The sequence below is a fragment of the Leptodactylus fuscus genome, chromosome 2, assembly GCF_031893055.1.
Source record: "Leptodactylus fuscus isolate aLepFus1 chromosome 2, aLepFus1.hap2, whole genome shotgun sequence".
NCBI classification, from domain to species: Eukaryota; Metazoa; Chordata; class Amphibia; order Anura; family Leptodactylidae; genus Leptodactylus; species Leptodactylus fuscus.
Genome location: NC_134266.1, coordinates 56745244 through 56763061, shown reverse-complemented (window position 1 = coordinate 56763061; position 17818 = coordinate 56745244). Strand labels below are relative to the sequence as shown.

The following is a 17818-nucleotide window of genomic DNA, read 5'->3' as shown; positions in this document are numbered from 1 at the left end:
ATGCCGGGTCAGTATCGGTGGACCCTTCTCCCCCAGGGCCGGTCCCCACCGGCCCCATACCTGTGAAGTTGCAGGCCGGCTCCTGCGCGGCGATATCGCAGGAGCCGACCTGTTCGGGTGAGAGCCGGGAGCCTAATGAGGCTCCCGGGCCTGTCACTGCTGTATTAGTATTGCGGCTGAGTCTATGACCAGCCGTAATACTAACATACAGAATGTCCCATAGACGGCAATACAGTTGTATTGCCGTCTATGGGACTTGCAATCAAGTGACCGCAGGCTCAAGCCCCCGGGGGGGAATAAAATAGTAAAAAAAAAAAAAAAAAAACTTTAAAAATATATAATAAAAAGCTGAAATAAATAAAAGTTCTAAATCACCTCCTGTCCCTAGAATATATATATAAAAGTAGAAAATCATATATCATAAACCACCGGGTTTTTTTTTCAATACAAGGTGATCTAAGCAATAGATATTCCCCAAAATGGTATAACTAAAAAGTACATCTGGCCCCGCAAAAAAAAAAAAAAACCACTCTATGCATCCCCGTACAGCTGCAGGGTCACCTGTCAATGTGGCCTTGCAGCTGTTGCAAAACTACAACTCCCATATATTAAATATTTTACCATTTTTTGCTTCAAATTTTTTTTTCCCTATTTTCCTCCTCTAAAACCTAGGTGCGTCTTATAGTCTGAAAAATACGGTACCTATGTCGTGAATTTGGAAAAAAAATCATATTTGATTTCTCACTAAAGAAGGGTTCGGTGAATGTGCATATGTAACTGGTGGGTTCGGTATCTCAAACAAGGTTAAGAACCACTGATCTGGACCATTCAGGGTTGCATGGCACTCATCAGTAAAGAACATTGTTTAAAAATTAGTATTTATGTATGTCTGGACCCACATTTCTGCTTATGCGCACTGTTTAACTGTTTAGGGGTAACTGAATAGCAGGTTTAGGGCTAGTTCACACGTGAGTATAAGGGGAGGTTTTTGACAGCGGATTTCGCGTCCAAAACCTCCCCTTATAATGGTGGTCTATGGAGACCGCCGGGCTTCTGTTCTCCGCTAGCGGCGAGCTGCTGCTAGCGGAGAAAAGAAAGGACATGTCCTTTCTTCAGGCGGAAGCCGCGCAGGCGGAAGCCGCGCAGGCTCAGCCGCGCGGCTTCCGCCCCCGGCAGCTCCCTCCTATGTCGGCTCATTCATTTGAGCCGACAGCAGAGGGTTAAGCCGCGACAGCGATGGTCGCGGCGGGTGGGTTTTGACAAGAGAGAGACGCGGCTCGCCGCGTCTCTCTCTGTGTCAAAACCCGTGCGGGCAGTTCACGTGTGAACTAGCCCTTATGCACAAATGCAATGGTATTCTAGCCGCTGCTCTCTAAATTTGATGAATTTATCTTGCCAAAACCTCCCTCCTTTATCTGCAGGAACCCATCTGTGCTCTGAGTCAGCCACTAATCTCTTTACTGTACAATGATCACACTTAAGTTTTCATGAAATAGCTAATGTTTTTATACCTTGTCTAAGGCATTGCAGTGACACTTTTTGGCAACAATATTGCTTGAAACTTGGAACATCCGTTCTTAAGGTTTCCTTTAATTGGGCTCACCTTGCAAACTAATTTTGACACGTGTTTGAGATTGCTTTCAGTGGTCCAAACAGCTCCAAGACACAAGACCATCCATGAATTTAATTGAAAAACAAAAAATGTAATCTTTTTGACACTTAAATCAGATCTGCATAATAATTTGGAACGCGGTGTATGCTGCTGCTGCGTTCTCTTGACAAAGCAGAAGATAAGTCTATGTCCAGCTTAAATTATATCCCTGATTCTTGAACTGAGGATACAGCAGAAGCTGTTCTATATTTTAATGGACATGCATGACTAACAGAGCCTCACTAGACTTTAATGGAGCACTGTGGTCCGGAAAATGGACCAAAATGGAGCATGTCTATATTTTTTAGTTACTGATTGTTGGTCCATGGGAAAAAAAACAGACATCTACATGCATTCATTAAAATAAATGGGTCTGCGTCCAGTCCACAATTGATACTGATGTGTGAATATTTTCCTATTTTATTTATTCACTGTAAATGCAATGTGCACAATTTTTTTTAATAGAGTAAAGTTTCCCACATTTACCCCACCCTGTTCTCTATGTGGTTCCTCCTCTGTTTTTGTAAATACATGCCCTAAGTGATTATGTAATATTGCAGATACCAATTTGTACCTTCCAAACACCCTTTTTATCGTATACGGCTCCTCTATATGTCTCAAATATGATGTGAATAGTGGCTTAAATACAATACCTTACGATCTTTTTGCTTTCATTTAGAGGTGTTGATCAATCGGTTATTTGATTTTCAATATTATAATACAGTTCTATGGCTGAAACAAACACCAGGTATTTGAAGCTGATACTGAATATATTTCATTCTAACAACAAGGTGATTTTTGTAACATGAACAATAACTCTTATGTACCTAGGGCATGTAGATGGGTAAGATCACCTATTTATTGCACTCTTCACTCTTTCTAGCCATCATCTAAAACTAAGGCTCGGTTGACATCTGCATTCGGGCCATTCCGTTCGCCTGTCCGCATGAAATATGTGGAGAGAAAGGTCCTGCAAGCAGCACTTTTATCTCTGCGTTTTTCATGCCGAAACTGAGCAAAAACCACACGGACCTCTTTACAGTCTATGGGATCTACGGGTTTCCTTAGGTAACCGCTTTTTTTATGTGGATAGGTTTCTGTTTAGGCGTCCCCAAGCGGACTCCCCGAATGGAAACCTGAACGCAGATGTGAACTGGACCTAATACAAAAAATATTTGCGATACTTATATGAGAGTAAAGAACTTTACTTTAATTTCATATTATATGGACATCAGTTACATGCACAAAAATAATATGACCAGACCCCACAAAGGTGAAATGGGCAAAGAAGAAAACTTTAGCAAATAAAACTGGACGGGAAGGGTCAGATTTACTTGTTAATGTTTAGAAAGTGTAAACTTAGACTAGACAGTCTAAGGCCTCATTCACATCAGCGTTTGTATTCCGTCCAGGGGAGTCCACATGAGCACCCCCTCGAACGGAATACCGAATGGAACTGCAAGCCCTTTGCCAGTGAAAGCACATGGACCCCATATACTATAATGGGGTCTGTGTGCTAGCCACCAGATCTCTGCAGGAATCATGCGGACAGGAAAGTAGTTCACTATCTACTTTCCTGTCTGCATGACTCGTGCGGTCAGCTTGCGGCAAGCACATGGACCCATTATAGTCTATGGGGTCCGTGTGCTTTCACTGGCACACCGCTTGCAGTTGCGTTCGGTATTCCGTTGGGGGGGGTCTTCATGCAGAGGAGCACTCTGGAACAGAGGGTGAACTCACAGGCTTCAGACAGATGGATTTTGAGATGTTCATCAGCAAGTGAAGGATAAAACCCTTGCTAGAATTTTGTTTGCATAAGCTAATATTAAAGCAGAAATGCTAAGCTGTTATTTTGGAAATTGCTACTATTACAGCGCTGTAAACTGTGAGAACAATATAGGTTAGTAAGAGGAAATCATCATAGCTATCTTCTATGCAGCTATAGCCTTATGTAATGTATTAGCACGGAAATGTAATACTGGATATAAATATCAATGCAGAAATTGGTAAACTGCATGTTTCATGATGAGAAAAGGAAGGGAAATTGCTTACAAAACATTCATGATTTCAGAATTGTATTAAAGAGGACCTTTCATCAGATCGGGCCCATGCAGTTTTATATACTGCTGGAAAGATGACAGTGCGCTGAATTCAGCGCAATGTCGGCTTTCCCGATCTGTGCCCGGTGTAAAGCGCTATCGGTGCCGGGACCATAGCACTTTAGTGTTAGAAGGGCGTTTCTGACAGTTAGCCAGGGACACCCTTCTGCCCAGCAGTGCCTATCGCGCTGTACTGTGGAGCGGGGAGGAACGCCCCCTCCCTCTGCTCACACAGGTCGTCCATAGACAAGTATTATCAGGAGCGGGAGGGGGGAGTTCCTCCCCGCTCACACAGTACAGCGCGATAGGCGCTGCTGGGCAGAAGGACGTTCCTGGCTAAGTGTCAGAAACGCCCTTCTGACTGTAAAGCGCTACGGTACCATGACTGATAGCGCTTTACACCGGGCACAGATCGGGAAAGCCGATAGTGCGCTGAATTCAGCGCACTGTCAGCTTTCCAGCAGTATATAAAACTGCCTGTGCCCGATCTGATGAAAGGTCCTCTTTAAGTTACCCAACTACTCGGCGGCCTCACATAGACACACATAACATGTAAATCTTGTGAAATAGTATCACAAAATCTTACTGTTTTTCAAAGCTCCTCTACTTGTGCCACACATGTTATACCAAAAAAAAAAAAAAGAAAGGATTCATGTCTGTATTTCTCACTGCCAGCTGCGTATGCAAAAAAAGCACAATGAAGGGTATATGAACATTGAGGAAGCCGCTTCCTGCCCTAGTAGTCATATGATCATGCTACATGCTCATTGCAATATGAAAAGTTCACAGGATGTCAGTGGACACTGGGTTCTTGGAGTGAAATTCAAAGGGATTCTACCATTAAAATCTAATTTTTTTCTCATTCACACATAGGAATAGCCTTAAGAAAGGCTATTCTTCTCCTACCTTTAGATGTCTTCTCCGCCCCACCGTTCAATAGAAATTCCAGTTTTCATCTGTATCCAAATGAGTTCTCTCGCAGCACTGGGGGCGTCCCCAATGTTGTGAGAGAAATCTCTAGTGTTGCCTCCATTTCCTTCAGGAACGGACTCTCTGCGTGTCTTCTTCCAGAGCTGGGTTCAAGCTTCTAGGTCTCGGTCAGAGCTGACTGCGTATGCCCACAGGCGAGAAAATGGCCGCTTTCTCACTGCGCTAGAGATTTCTCTCACAGCATTGGGGACGCCCCCAGTGCTGTTTGAGGGCTGGGGACCGCCCCCAGTGTTGCAAGAGAACTCATTTGAATACAGACGAAAACCAGGATTTCTAATGAACGGTGGCGCGGAGAAGACATCTAAAGGTAGGAGAAAAATAGCCTTTCTAAAGGCTATTCCTATGTGTGAACGAGAAAACAATTTGATTTTAATGGTAGAATCCCTTTAAATCCTAACATTAGAATTCCAGGGACTTTGGATTCGATATTTGACTAAAACTTGTGAATTTTTATAAGAGGGCTGCTTTTAGAGTGTACAGATGTGTCCTTCCTTTGCTCTTCCATGTAAAATCCTTTCAAGAGACAAGGGAACAATGTGTATGGAGAAAAAAGGTTCAGTCTCCAGAGACGAGAGGGCTCTGTAAATCTGTGGAATAGCCTACCCAGGAGCTGGTCAAGGAAGCAACAGATGACAGCCTCAAAAAAGGCTTTGATGCTTTCTTAAACCAAAAGAACATTGATGTTACTGGTTTCCTTCAACCATGAACTTGTGACATCTGGGACACCTAGAATCAGATCAAAGCCCAATTGTAAGCAAAAGCGAAGGCGTCCTGTATGTTCTGTGGAGAAAGAACGGTTGCGGCAAGTCGTGTGGCTCACTAACGATGGGGCTTCTGACCACCAATCATCCAGGCTGGGCTACAGTTCCCCTTCCCGTTTTGCTTTCAAAGGCATGTCCTTTTTCCCCTCCGCTAACTATGTAACCAGATTCCAAATTTTCTAATTTTACATTCTGTGAAAATTCTAAGTTTTCTAGGTTTTTGCACAAAAAAAAGTCATGTATTCTGTGAGAAGATTGTTCTGGGAATTTCTAATTCTATCTTGACAATTTTTTTTAGTGTAAAAGAGGTGTAAAGTTTTCGAGTAAACCCATTTTTTGCGACTTTGCCATTTTCCACCACCTGTTTCCTGAGAAGATATTTAGGCCAGTTTCAGGTGTAAGAAGTGCTCATAGTTTAAGAGACATCTATCTTACTCTGGTGCATAGGATCTACCAGTTTTGATAACCATCCCCCCACTGTCATAGAAGTCACACTGCTTCTAAAGTGTGAGGAGAACGACAAGCGATAACACTTAGGCAATGGTTACAATAAGCTGTTTCTTTACTAGAGCCGATGCTTTAAACAGGATCCCTCAGTGTTAACAGTCTCTATATAACAGGCAACTGGCCACTTGGTGCTGCTGGCACTCACAACAGTCTCTGTATATTAATTTTTCATCTCTTCCTGCTCTATAACATGCTGCCTGCAGACTGCACTTTATAATGTGACAGCTTCTTTTTAAGAGTTAAATCTTTTAAGATTATTACATCACAAGCGCCTGTTTGCTAAAACCGTACAATGCTGGCAAATTGTTTCTTGATAAATGTATTCTGAGAATCTCACCTTCTGTTTGGTTTCCAGTGTTTGCTATAAAGGTGCCACAAGTTTAGCAATATAAGCCAGTAAGACTTTCATGTGTTTTCGACAGTATGCCGGAAAGCTTTGCAGGTGTTTTCTAAATCAGGAAGTTCACAATATGTTACAGCGGCCTTTGTTACTCACAGATTCTTATACAGAATTTGACTATGCAGTGAACACTTTCTTGTAGTGTAAAACGGAGGAAACATTGTGGTTCTCACCCGACCCAAGCTGTATCATAATTAGAGATGAGAGAACAGTAAAATGTTCGAGGTTCGATATTCATTTCGAGTAACCCCTCAATATTCGACTACTCTAATCGAATATCGAACCCTATTATAGTCTATAGGGGGAAAATTCTCGTTACAGGGGTACATGTGACTGTTTCAGGGGTAGGCTACGTTCGATCAAATTATACTTACCAAGTTCACGAGTGAGGGTCGGGCTGGATCCTCCGAGCAGTCTTCTCCTTGCAGCGTCCCCGCGGCATCTTCCGGCTCTGAATTCACTCTGCCAGGCATCGGGCCTTGGCAGACCCGACTGCGCATGCCTGCTTTACAAGCGCCTGATGCCTGGCAGAGTGAATTCAGAGCTGGAAGACGCCGCGGGGAAGCTGCACGGAGAAGACTTCTAAAGGTAGGAGAAGAACCAGTGTTGATTGGCTGACTGTATAGCATTCGGCCAACCAATGCTGGTTCTGCATCAAACTTTTATATTCGACCAGCGAGTGGTACTCGATCGAGTACGAGTATTTCGAATACCGTAGTATTCGATCGAATACCTACTCGATCGAGTACTACTCACTCATCTCTAATCATAATGCGTTTGGAGAGACTGTAGCATAGTGTTGTACTGTACACTAGGAAACCGTAAGGCAGAAATGTATTCTTTGCATTGAGACTACATAGTTGCTCTTGCCTTGAAAGTCACATTATCAGAGAACTTGGCTCAGAATTTCACCCTATATGCAGTGGTGTAATGCTGCAGCACAAGCTACTTTTCCTGTAAGAGACACACAGTGAAACCTGTCCAAAAGACCACCTATCTGAGAAGACCACCGGATACAGAACAGATTTCCTGTACCAGTTTTTTAGTTGTGCCATATATTATGCTGTGCTGAGATGTGTATCTAATCCCCTGATGTGTGATGGTGTGTGCTGAGCTGTGTATCTAATCAACTGACTTGTGCTGAGCTGTGTATCTAATCCTCTGATGTGTGATACTGTGTGCTGAGCTGAGTATCTAATGCTATGATGTGTGTTGGTGTGTGCAGAGCTGTGTATCTAATCCTCTGATTTGTGTATCTCAGTTTGGATATCAGAGTTGAATAACATGTCTTTCCTTACTAAAGCTCAAGTTTGAATGAGGACTCCAATTTCTCATGAAACCAATAGCAAAACCAATGACATGTCTGCAATACACAATACAACCACTAGGTAGCCACACATAGAAATATATAGTATAAACATCTCATGAAAAAGTAAAGTGAATTATTGGTGTTCTATATAACTGGAAATGTAAGGTAGGACATATAAGTACACTTCCCGAATATCCCACCTTTTCTTTTTCTTATTTTGCAGATGAATTTTTCTAAATCAAGTTAAAAGAATCATAAACCGGAGCCATGATGGACGTGTACAGTTTACCAAATGAATCCAGCCCAGACAATGAGACATTCACCATGCTTCAAAACAAAGCCATCTGGGTGGCTTTACCAGTGGTATATTCAATTGTGACGTTAATCAGTATTCCTGGAAATATAATTTCACTTTGGATTTTGATATTTCACTCTAAACCCATCACATCTTCAGTAATCTTTATGATTAACTTGAGCATTACAGACCTTGTACTAGCTGTTCTTCTTCCCTTCCAAATACACTACCATGCACATGGAAATAATTGGATATTTGGGAAAGAACTTTGCAATGTGGTGAGTGTTATGTTTTATGTTAATATGTATTGTACCATATTAACAATCATGTTGATCAGCCTGGAGCGTTACTTAGGCATTGTCCATCCAATGAAATCAACTATGTGGCGGAGAAAAAGATACGCAATTGGTGCAATTCTTCTGATCTGGCTGATGTTGCTAATAGCTTTGTACCCAATGGAGTCGACTGATCTAATGTATAGAGTGGATCATCTAAACATCACCACTTGTTTTGATGTTCTTAAATGGAATATGTTGCCAAACATCCTTTCCTGGGCATTCTTCATCATCGGTCTTTTCCTTTTCTTTTTTTTCATTCCATCTGTAATTACTGTGCTTTGTTATGTCCGTATTATAAGAAAACTGATTCAGACATCCAACAGGCACGGCACAGGTCATGAAAAAAGATCTATCTACCTTGCGATATTTGTCCTTATAATGTTTCTCACCTGCTTTGCACCAAACAATATCATCCTTTTGCTGCACACAATTGTCCGTCTCTTCTATCAGAGGAGTTTTTACCATGTTTACAAACTGACCCTTACATTGAGTTGTTTAAGCAGTTGTGTGGACCCTTTTCTTTATTACTTTGCTTGTAAAGAATTTCGCAAGAAAGCATTAGAGCTGTTGAATTGCAGATCCCGAGGCATCAATCATTTTGGAACTAGGCGAGAAAGCTTGTTCTCCCATCTGACTTTTTCCAGTGGACAGTGTGAAGAAAACGGAAATCGATACGACAATAAACACAAAGAAAGTGATATCTAGATGTTATTGTGTGATGGTTGAGGGTGCTGAACATTATTTTGCTATTCGCATCTAACTGGGATCTCAATAATTCAGCATTTAAAGTAAGAAGATGGAACTACAAAGGCAGTACTTGCACGTCGCAGGTGGGTTATGATGCAGTTCAAACCTTGAACGTTTCTTGAAATGTAACATGATATTGTTTATAAAGTCAACATTCTTACCCTGGTTAAAATTGTTCAGTATGGGTAAACTATTCTATAAACTTGGAACAAATTCATAACCAGACATATAAACTTTAAGGATCCTTTACACGAAGCAATTATTGGCCAACGAATGCAGATTGCAGACTGTATAGTACTAAAGATCTGCTGTATTTAAATGTAGCAAACTAGTGGGCAGTGATAGGAAATGTCTGTCATGGGTAGGCGCATGTAAATATGCCTTTAGACAGTTACAAACTGGCGCCACCACCATGGTCATGTGATATACAGTCTATGATCATGTGATGGAGACGCAGGTGCACAGCTTGTTACAACACAGAGGTCTGATTAGTGTGCTGGGATTGTAACGAGCTGTGCACCTGTGTGTACATCACATGACCATGGACTGTATATCACGTGACCATGGACTGTATATCACGTGACCATGGACTGTATATCATGTGACCATGGACTGTATATCACATGAAAAATGGACTGTATATCATGTGACCATGGACTGTATATCATGTGACCATTGACTGTATACCACGTGACCATGAACTGTATATCACATGACCATGGACTGTATATCACATGAAAAATGGACTGTATATCACGTGACCATGGGCTGTATATTACATGACCATAGACTATATATCACATGACCATGGACTGTACATCACATAACCATGGACTGATTCTTATCTACTGGAAGTAAGCCGAATGAATTACAGCAAGCAGAGATCTAGAAAACTGTGAAGAATTGATATAGAAAATATTGTATAATGCTTCATTATACAAACAATAACATTTGTCTGAAACTGGACAACCCCTTTAAGAATATTTATTCAATATAAAGTAACTTTAAAACATTGAGGTTGCCCAGCATTACAGAGGTATACAATCCATCTTTGAAAATGACTATTATATACAGTCCTATGAAAAAGTTTGGGCACCTCTATTAATCTTAATCATTTTTAGTTCTAAATATTTTGGTATTTGCAACAGCCATTTCAGTTTGATATATCTAATAACTGATGGACACAGTAATATTTCAGGATTGAAATTAGGTTTATTGTACTAACAGAAAATGTGCAATATGCATTAAACCAAAATTTGACCGGTGCAAAAGTATGGGCACCTCAACAGAAAAGTGACATTAATATTTAGTAGATCCTCCTTTTGCAAAGATAACAGCCTCTAGTCGCTTCCTGTAGCTTTTAATCAGTTCCTGGATCCTGGATAAAGGTATTTTGGACAAACAATTCAAGTTCAGTTAAGTTAGATGGTCGCCGAGCATGGACAGCCCGCTTCAAATCATCCCACAGATGTTCAATGATATTCAGGTCTGGGGACTGGGATGGCCATTCCAGAACATTGTAATTGTTCCTCTGCATGAATGCCTGAGGATTTGGAGCGGTGTTTTGGATCATTGTCTTGCTGAAATATCCATCCCCGGCGTAACTTCAACTTCGTCACTGATTCTTGAACATTATTCTCAAGAATCTGCTGATACTGAGTGGAATCCATGCGACTCTCAACTTTAACAAGATTCCCGATGCCGGCATTGGCCACACAGCCCCAAAGCATGATGGAACCTACACCAAATTTTACAGTGGGTAGCATGTGTTTTTCTTGGAATGCTGTTTCTTTTTGGACGCCATGCATAACGCCTTTTTTTATAACCAAACAACTCAATCTTTGTTTCCAAAATGAAGTTGGCTTCTCCAAATGTGCTTTTGCATACCTCAGGCAACTCTATTTGTGGCGTACGTGCAGAAACGGCTTATTTCTCATCACTCTCCCATACAGCTTCTCCTTGTGCAAAGTGTGCTGTATTGCTGACTGATGCACAGTGACACCATCTGCAGCAAGATGATGCTGCAGCTCTTTGGAGGTGGTCTGTGGATTGTCCTTGACTGTTCTCACCATTATTCTTCTCTGCCTTTCTGATATTTTTCTTGGCCTGCCACTTCTGGGCTTAACAAGAACTGTCCCTGTGGTCTTCCATTTCCTTACTATGTTCCTCACAGTGGAAACTGACAGGTTAAATCTCTGAGACAACGTTTTGTATGCTTCCCCTGAACAACTATGTTGAACAATCTTTGTTTTCAGATCATTTGAGAACGGGCTGTCCATGTTCGGGGCGACCATCAAACAACTGAACTTGAATTGTTTTGTAGAAAGAAATGGTCCAAAATCCCTTCATCCAGGATCCAGGAACTGATTAAAAGCTACAGGAAGCAACTAGAGGCTGTTATCTTTGCAAAAGGAGGATGTACTAAATATTAATGTCACTTTTCTGTTGAGGTGCCCATATTTTTGCACCGGTCAAATTTTGGTTTAATGCATATTGCACATTTTCTGTTAGTACAATAAACCTCATTTCAATCCTGAAATATTACTGTGTCCATCAGTTATTAGATATATCAAACTGAAATGGCTGTTGCAAACACCAAAATATTTAGAACTAAAAATGATTAAGATTAATAGGGGTGCCCAAACTTTTTCATAGGACTGTATATATGTGTGTATATTGCTACTGTTTCTTATGGGTCAGATGTAATTATCGTTTTTGTTAAGTTTTTATATCTACATTGGCTTTGGAAAATGTGTTTAATTTTACAATTCATAGTAAGAGATACCTGTAAACTATTGTAAATAAAACCTGTACAAACAAGTCTTCTTTGATGTCTTCCCTAATATTCATTTACTTGCATTATGGCAGTAGTTACCAATTATGGCTGTCACATGGATGGATTTGACAAAAATAAAGTGCTTTATAACATATATCATAAGATAAATAAGAACAACAATGGCAATCACTTTTTCTTCTTTTTATTTTGTATATTTAAAAGATATTAAAAGAAAATTTACGAAAACAAATCACTGCAAAATAAAAAAAGAGACAGATAACAAAATCCTACAACAAACAATTTTACATCTCATATAAATAAGAAAGAATGGCCCACGTGACTGCTGAAATCCAATTACAAACCTTAGCAGTGACCCCAGGGTGTGTGACGTCAGCCAGAGACCAGAAAAGGTCTGAAGAGTGCACCAGGGGTTAAACTGATTAGTTATTTTACTCACCTCTCCAGGACCTTTGGAAGTTTAAATCAAATCCAGTTCTGTCCAAATATGTCCGCTCATCCCTAATCCCTAAAAAGTAAATTTTACACATTCAAATGGCCAACTCCCTGCAAGCAGAACTATGGATTTTATTTGGATTTTTGGTTAGTTTCCAAGCCACAGATAAGTGTATGTGACTTCTCATCTCTACCTATTACACTTAAAGCCTCAACTTTACTTATAATAGAGAAACTGTATTTGATGAAACCACATGACCAATATTTCCTCAATTTGGTAAGAAAGGTCTCTTAGTCTGTATATTACATAAAGCAGCTATTTTCCTGTTATAAAGTTTATAGGAAATATAAAAAAAAAAAAACTTGAGAGTCTTCAGTAGTTGAAACCTTTTTAATGGCTAACTTTAATGGCTTACAACGTTTCGGAACTCTCGGCTCCTTCATCAAGTAAATTTAAAATCATTTCTGAAGGATGCATATTTATATACAAAAGGACACATAGGGATAGAATTACAGGAGGAAGGGGGTAGAGGGTTATTAGTAATTGGTACAAACAATGTAAACACTTACAGGTTTTTATCAGTTCTCAGGGTCTCAGGTCAGTGATTTCTGTAAGAAGCCATAAAACCGTGTGACAAATTTAGCCCCCTCTCCAGTGTTTGAAGCAGGGTCATAAATTTATACTCATAAATCCGTCGTTCTTTCTTTGATTTGAAATTCCCTCTTAAAACCAAAATTTTCATGTGATCGGTGATATTATGATCCTCATTGCAGAAATGTTTTGATACGGGAAGATCCAGTCTTCGTTCTCTAATTGTATGGCGATGTGAATTCATACGCATTCTAAGCTGCTGTCCGGTCTCTCCAACATACAGATTTTCAGTGGGACATTTGGTGCACATTATTAAATACATTACATTAGGTGTGTTACAGATGAACGTACCTTGGATTCCATATTCCCTGTTAGAGTTTGGTATCTCTATCCTGTCAGTGGTCAGTATGTGAGGGCATATTTTGCACCTTTTCTGTCTGTTCCTGTGTTAGTTGGAGGTGATAGTGAGCTGCTAACAACCATATTCCTGAGCTTTGGTGGCTGACTGTAGCACAGATTTCTTACAGAAATCACTGACCTGAGACCCTGAGAACTGATAAAAACCTGGAATTGTTTACATTGTTTGTACCAATTACTAATAACCCTCTACCCCCCTTCCTCCTGGAATTCTATCCCTATGTGCCCTTTTGTACATAAATATGCATCCTTCCGAAACATTGTAATCTGTCATCATTATTAGTTAACCATTAAAAAGGTATCAACTACTGAAGACTCTCAAGTTTTTTGTTTTTTTTATATTTCCTACCCACTAGCTAACACAGTACGAGAACAAACATTTTCCTTATAAAGTTTGTAGTGATGCAAAAAAAACCACCAGAAGTATCCCGGCCAATGTATAGCCAGTGCTTTGAATTACAAGTACCTGAAACATGATAAATAATGGGCAGGACTGCACCGGCCTCAGGCAGCTCCTCCTGGCATAAACTGAGAGGTAGCGTTTTTTAAATGGGATTACTCCAACAGGTATCGGCTGATGTTTTACTCACCAATCTCTGCTCCTGTTCAGTTCGGTCTCCAATTGTTGTTCCAGAGGGTCTGCAATGTTCTTCAGCATCCACAATGATCTCCAAATGCGGGAACATGGCCTAAAATTTTAATTAGGTAAGCCCCATCATAGGACTGGTACTTTGGTGCATGGGGGCACCTTTATAGGTTGCCTTAGGCAGAAGAGACATTAGGTTTACTCTTGATAAAGGAATATTACTTACCTACAAAGTAACAACAAAAACCATTAGCCTGTAATGAGAAATAGCTCAGAATTATCAGTATTTCACTTATAAGAATAAACTGTCAAAAGTCAACAAACATGACCCACGACAGCTGCTTTATGAAAAAAAAAATTCTTAAATAAAAAATAATAATAATAATAAAGCTATATGGGTTACACCAAAAATAATTGGTACAAGGATGGAGCTCGACACAATGGGAGAGATTTACAGAAAACTGTCACAAAGACATGATTTTGTGACACACATTTGGCACTAGACCCTTTCTTAAAACAAACGTGTGCCACAGTCCTCGTTCTGTGCCATGCTCGCCACATTGTACGAATTTGGGCCGAAGGAGGGTAGGATTCACGGGTGATTTATAATGATAACTCACTCGCTACCTGCACCAGTCGGGACCTTTATTAAGATTGCTGTACAATACACCAGTCTAAATAAATCTGCCCCAATAGTTGTTGTGTAAACCATGTCCCAACATAACTTTATGCAGCATTTTCCAAATTCCAATTTGTATAGATTTTGTCTAATCCCATCCGCACATTGCAGAAAAATATCACAGCACATCAATTCCTAGGGGAATGCAGGAGTTTCCACCACGTTTTATCCTAAATGTTTTTTTTTTTGCTGTGCTTCGCTACTTAGTCTAAATGTAAAATACTTCAAATTTAGTTAAATATAGATTCAAAAGTAGAGTTTTTTTATTGTAGTGTATTAGACAGGGGTGTAACTTGATGGGGTGCAGTGGGTGCAGTTGCACCGGGGCACAGGAGCCTTAGGGGACCCATAAGCATTGGCATCAGTATTGAGATTGCAGCTTCCATCTGACCCATAAACCAAGGAGACCCACAGATTACCCCAACCACACTAAGGCTGAATAAACTCTTTAGCACCCGTAACATCACTAACAAGAATTCACTGTACGGATGAGGTATGAGGTAGGGGGCCCCGGACAAAAGATTGCAGCGGGACCCACAAGACTTTAGTTACGCCACTGGTATTAGATATGTATTAAATACTTTTTGTATCAGCATTCTAAATATTACTGAAGAGACTCACGTTTATTCATGACTGAATATATACTGACAGGTAGATGAACTGGAAACATAGTCAAGGGTCTTAACCTTGAGAGTAGTCTGGGAACCATATGCAGTAAGCAGGTATTAAAGCTGGCCATACATAGCAAATTTTTTAAGCTGCACCTTCCAATTTCAGATGACAATCGATATGTTGATGCCACAAATGAACGTCTTTGGTCTGCTGAAGCAGATTAGCCATGTTGTATATTTTTGGTCAGTTGCAACTGAAAATTTCAATGTTTGGCTTGATCATTTGCTTTTTGCTGATCATCAAGCATTGAGCAGACTCACTATGCATTTTTTGTAAACTAAACTGCACCCCAACGTGTATGAACAATCATTGGTTGGGCTGTCACATGACGGCTGTCTGAAATCTCATGTATATGGCAAGCCTAAGACAAGAATATAATGAGTGATCTTCAGGAGTACTACAGATACCAAGAATGACTTAAAATAGACCAGGGGGGTTGTATTTTTGTTCCCTTACGAGACTGTAACTTCTGCTTATGTTTGCTTGTATGTGCTTATAAAAAGAAAAAACCCAATAAAACTTTGAATAAAAAAAAAAAAAAAAAAAAAAAAAAAAGACCCGGTGGCTAGAGGTAGGCTCACAGGGCACAGGAGCTGGACCGAACCAGAACAGGTGTGGTAGTGTTACGACACGGGCAAATGACTTAGGCAGCAGTCATGTGCCATTTGTGAAGAGGTCACTGCTGAGTCTAGTGACTGGCTACAGCTGCCCCAGAACACAATCGGGATTTCACTGGTGATGTCAGTGGGGTGCTGTATACAAACCAAAGGAGTGGCAGCCAATGGTGACAAGTGCTAAATCTTAGTAAGTATTAAATCGTAAAAATATGAGTTGGATGACCCCTTTACAGATAGCATGCAGATCTTATTTAGACTGGCTTTATACTGTGCTTTTTTAGGCTGGGTTTACACTTTTTTGCTGAAGAACTGTGTGAAGTATTTTTGTATTGCAGTAATGAGTAGCATATGTTACTATGCATCTGATGGTATGGTTGTTAGCCTACAGAAGACAAATATAGTAACATGTGCTACTTATTACTGCAATTAAAAACCATGTAAGGGTTGGTTCACACTTGCGCTTGTATTCCGTCCGCAAAGAGTCCGCATGGAGACCCCCCCGGATGGAATACCAATGCTAATGCAAGCGCTGTGCAGTTAAGCACACGGAGCCCATAGACTATAATGGGCTCCGTGTGCTTGCCGCGCACTGCCCGCACAATTCATTCGTGCGGGCAGTGCGCGGCAAGCACACTGAGCCCGTTATAGTCTTTGGGCTGCATGTGCTTTGCAAGCACATCGCTTGCAATTGCAATTGCATTCCGTCCGGGGGGGTCTCCATGCAGACTCCTTGTGGACGGAATACAAGCGCTAGTGTGAACCAACCTTTAGGGGGCATTCACACGATGTAACGTGGCGCTGATTCTTGCACGATAACTCGCGTAAAAATCAGCACTGCAAAACAGAATCCCATTGACTTCAATGGTTTTCGTTTAACGTGCGTAACACATTGAAGTCAAGGGGATTCTGTTTTGCAGCGCTGATTCTTACACGAATCAACGCCGCGTTACATCGTGTGAATGTCCCCTCATAGCAAAAAAAAAAGCGTTATGTAAACTCAGCCTTACTGCAAACATTCCCCCTACGCCAAACAGCAGCACAAGATGGGGTATTCCTGCCCCTGTGTACTGTTAGGACAGGTGGAACTTTTAATTAGCTAACAGTTTTTCCCCCTATAAGAGGCCAGAGCAACCTCCTCCCCCCTGTGTTTTTTTCTGTCCTGTGCGACTGGACAGGTGGAGGAGGCTGTGGCCTCCTCTATGGTTTACAATAAGGTGTCTTAGATCCTTTCTTCTCTTTCCCTTCTTTCTGAGTGAAAGATCTAGGTTTATACTGCAGTCTTTTGTCTTACCTGCCTTGTGCAGGTTACTGACTTTTTTTCAGCTGCAGTTCATTTACTGCCCTGCAGTAAGGTAAGCCGTGTCCTCTTTCAGCTTTCCCTCTGTGTTCACTGCAGAGACTAAAAGCACTAATTTCTATTTGCTATGGGCACTCTGTCAACTTCCCAATATCGAAGTCGATTCACCGCCATTATGGTAAGATCCAACCAAATTTTTGTATTTCTTGCGGTTTTTCAATGTGCATTTAATTCCTAAGCGGGGACTATATGCTGTGAACCTAAAAGAAGGGTTCATATACCTATGTACTATCATTACTTATTAGGTGCATATTTGCTTATTGCTCACATGATGGTGTATGCTCTAAGGCAATTTGTTGTAAGGTTATGCATGTCTTCACTGCTGTCAGTACGGGGTCCTCCAGCTAGGAGCCCTTCATTTATTGTTGTCATCTCCTGGGTGAAGGAGTACATGCAGATTTCTGGTAAGGTTCCCTCTCCCAGTTTTCATAAGAGGTCTTACTTAGAAATAGAAGCCCTAGTGGCTCAAGCTGTAGGGTTACAGACTTGTATGCCTGAATCCACAGTATCCTGGGTTCAATCCCAGTTGCACTTTGCATTTGTGATATAAAAAAAAAAAAAAAAAAAAAAAG

At 40.8% G+C, this 17818-nt stretch overlaps 2 protein-coding genes across 2 annotated transcripts in view; both read left to right on the top strand.

Annotated features, from left to right (window-relative positions):
- Positions 1-17818, top strand: part of ASMTL (acetylserotonin O-methyltransferase like) — a 155836-nt gene that overhangs the window by 54789 nt on the left and 83229 nt on the right. The window lies entirely within an intron of this gene.
- P2RY8 (P2Y receptor family member 8) lies at positions 7970-9145 on the top strand. The gene has a single exon (XM_075262635.1). The coding sequence runs from the start codon at positions 7985-7987 to the stop codon at positions 9053-9055; it is 1071 nt and encodes a 356-aa protein (XP_075118736.1). The 5' UTR covers positions 7970-7984; the 3' UTR covers positions 9056-9145.

Excerpts from the sequence above, each read along its gene's own strand:
- P2RY8 (XM_075262635.1), top strand. The coding sequence starts at position 7,985 with ATGATGGACGTGTACAGTTTACCAAATGAATCCAGCCCAGACAATGAG.